Here is a 2,945-nt window from a genome sequence, read left to right on the forward strand (position 1 = left end):
TTGGGGGCCCTGTGCCTGCAGGCGGGGGCCCGGGGGCTGGCCCAGCACTACCTCCTGGAGGCCGTGAGGCTCTTCTCAGGGCTGCCCAGCGGGGAGTGTGGCCGGGCCTTCACCCACGTGCTCCTGCAGCTGGGCCACCTGTACATGTGCCGGGCCCTCGCCCAGCAGGGCAAGTGCTACTACGAGTGGGCCTTCCTGGTCGCCGCGGAGACGGGCAACCTGGAGAGTAAGTGCCGCCCGGCCCCGCGCTCACTTCCTGGAAAGAGCGTGTTCTCTTTCCGTCTCGGCCAGAGCACCTGGGGCGTGAGAGTCACAGGCGGGCGGTGGTTTTTCCGCCGCCGACAGCGCTGAGTAACGGAAACCACGAGCTGTTGGCTGGCGCCGAGGCTGCTCCCACACCGGCCGGACGGCAGGGCCCCTGGCTCGTCTGTCTGCCTGGGGCGTGTCTGCCATAGCCCGAGCATCCCCACCGTCGTGGGCATAGCCCAGGCCGGGCAAGAGGGGCTGGGCACAGAGGAGCCCGGGGCCTTGAACGTGGGTGATTTGGCCGGTGGCTTCCTCTAGGCCTCCGCCAGCCCTGCCCGCTGGACGCCTCCCGGGTGGCAGGCGGTTCCCAGGGCGGAGGAGCCGCTGGCTGTATTAACAGCCCCTCGCTGTGGGGTACACCGGCTCTGTGCCGGTTCCACCTGCAAACGCGACCTGAGTGGGTCTTTGTGGGAAGCAGTGACCAGCTCACAAAGTGGTCCTCGAGGTGGCGGGGGCCAGGGGAGTCTGTGTGGTCTGGGACCCAAGGGTCAGGAGGGTTTAGCCAGGCATTAGGTGGGCGGCAGGGAGAGCTGGCAGCAGGCGCGGCTTATACGAAGGCCCTGGGTAGGTGAGCTGGGTCGTGTGTTGAGGTGCAATGTCTGGGTGGGATGGGTGGTGGGTGGTGAGAACCTCAATTGGGGCTCCAAGAAGGGGCAGGGCAACCCATGCTGCAGTGCGGCATTTTCCCTGAGGGCACTGGGGAGCCACCGCGGGCCGTAGCACCCTCACGGAAACAGGCAGGGGGCCCTCTGAAGCTCAGGGAAGAACCAAGGGGGGTGGGGCCTGGGGACTTGTGGCCTCAGACAGGTCGGCCTGTGCTTGCCAGGGCCCCTGTGGGCCTCCCAGAAACCTCCTGTGGCCCCCCAGGGCACTTGGGGATTCAGAGTTGGGGGACCTGGGGATCATGTTGTTACCCCCATACTGAATAGCGAGGAGACCCAGGGCTGGGAGGTACCCAGGGCCACCCAGTGCTCGCTCAAGACCCCTTTCAGGCTGGTCCGGCCATCTGTGTCCCTCAGGCGTTTGTCCACCTCCTGGTCAGTCTGCGGAAGCTGCGTCCACGCGGTCATCTTGTCGCGGAATGGCCTCGGCTTCCCTGACTTCCCTGCTGCCTTGCTGGTTTCTGTCTTTTTCACCGTCTCCCGGATCTTAACCTCCCTTTTGCTCGCGCTGCCTCTGGCTCACACCTCGTCCAGCTTCTCGGAGTGGAAGTCGAGAGGTTTTTACTTGAGCTGTTCTTCTCTCTAAAGACACTTACAGGCATAAGCCCCCGTGGGCTGCTCTCACCGCGTCCTGTGCGGGTGCCTCCCGCTCTGTCTCCGCTCATCTCCGCACATCTCCCCGTCCCCGGCCTGTGCTTCTGGGCCCCGGGTACTGAGGAGTTCACTCCCTTCCACGTATCTGTGAATTTCCCGAACTTCCTTCTGTTTATGTATTTATGTATTTATTCATTCTAAATATATTTTCATTGATTTCAGAGAGGAAGGGAGAGGGAGAGAGAGATAGAAACATCAGTGATGAGAGAGGATCACTGATCGGCTGCCTCCTGCACACCCCCTACTGGGGATCAAGCCCGCAACCTGGGCACGTGCTCTGACTGGAATCAAACCCAGTCTGTGTGGCCTGGGACCCGAGGGTCAAACCCAGTCCGCAGGCCGGCACTCTATCCACTGAGCCACACCGTTCAGGGCCGTTTATTATTTTTTACTTTATTTTTATTGTTGACAGACGTCCCCCATTTCCCTCCCCCTTTGCCCGCCTCCACCCAGCCCCTCTCTCCCTCACCCGCCCCTCCCAATCTGGCCATCACCAGGCTATTGTCTGTGTGTCCAAGGGCTGTGCATATAGGTCCTTCAGGTCATTTTTCCCAAAATATGTTTTTCTTGATTTCAGAGAGAGGAAGGGAGAGAGAGAGAGAGAGAGAGAAACATCAATGATGAGAGAGAAACGCTGATTGGCTGCCCCCTGCTGGGGATGGAGCCCACACCCAGGGCACGCGCCCTGACCGGGAATTGAACCGTGTCCTCCTGGTCATGGGCTGATGCTCAGCCACTGGGCCCTGCCGGCCGGGCTTCGGGTCATGTTTACAGGGAAAGCGCTCGCTGTCCCAGGCCCCTCTCGGAGGGTGAGGCAGGCGGTGGCCGGGAGCCGACTTCCTGAGGGAGCTTTGGCTCCGGATGCCGGCCGCTGGACCTGAACCCCGTCTCCACGGCCTGTCGGGACTTGGCCTTGGACTCAGTGTGCCACCTGCAACATGGGGTGCAGGTACCCAGCCTCGCCAGCTCAGGGCGACAAGCTGTCAGCCGGGAGGAGCGGTCGGTGCCGCGGGAGGGCCTGGCCAGGACCCCAGCCCGGGGCTTATAAAAACGGGGGTGCCGTCTCTCGAGCATCCGTGGCTGCCCTGCCTGGCCCCAGTGTGTGACCTTGAATAGGGTACTCGGCCTGTGTGGGCTCAGTGTCCGATCTGCGGTGACCCCCTCAGAGGGCGGGAGAGGCGGCCACACAGTAAGGGCCTGCGAACCCCCAAACCCACTGCAGCCAGTACCGCAGCCTCTTCCCTGTCTCCCCGCCCAGGCCAGCTGCGTGCTGTCCAGCGGCTGTGCCACTTCTACAGCTCGGTCAGGCCCCGCAGGGCCCAG

General features: G+C 63.0%; 1 protein-coding gene across 1 annotated transcript in view; it reads left to right on the forward strand.

Moving 5' to 3' along the window:
- The window catches only part of SH3TC1 (SH3 domain and tetratricopeptide repeats 1), an 18,650-nt gene that overhangs the window by 10,842 nt on the left and 4,863 nt on the right, over window positions 1-2,945 (forward strand). Inside the window, exons 9-10 of the mRNA XM_015561559.1 lie at window positions 5-226; window positions 2,881-2,929. Of these exons, the coding sequence (XP_015417045.1) occupies window positions 5-226; window positions 2,881-2,929 (271 nt within the window). The remainder of the gene's footprint in view (window positions 1-4; window positions 227-2,880; window positions 2,930-2,945) is intronic.

The sequence above is a fragment of the Myotis davidii genome, unplaced genomic scaffold, assembly GCF_000327345.1.
Source record: "Myotis davidii unplaced genomic scaffold, ASM32734v1 scaffold937, whole genome shotgun sequence".
In the NCBI taxonomy this organism is placed as follows: domain Eukaryota; kingdom Metazoa; phylum Chordata; class Mammalia; order Chiroptera; family Vespertilionidae; genus Myotis; species Myotis davidii.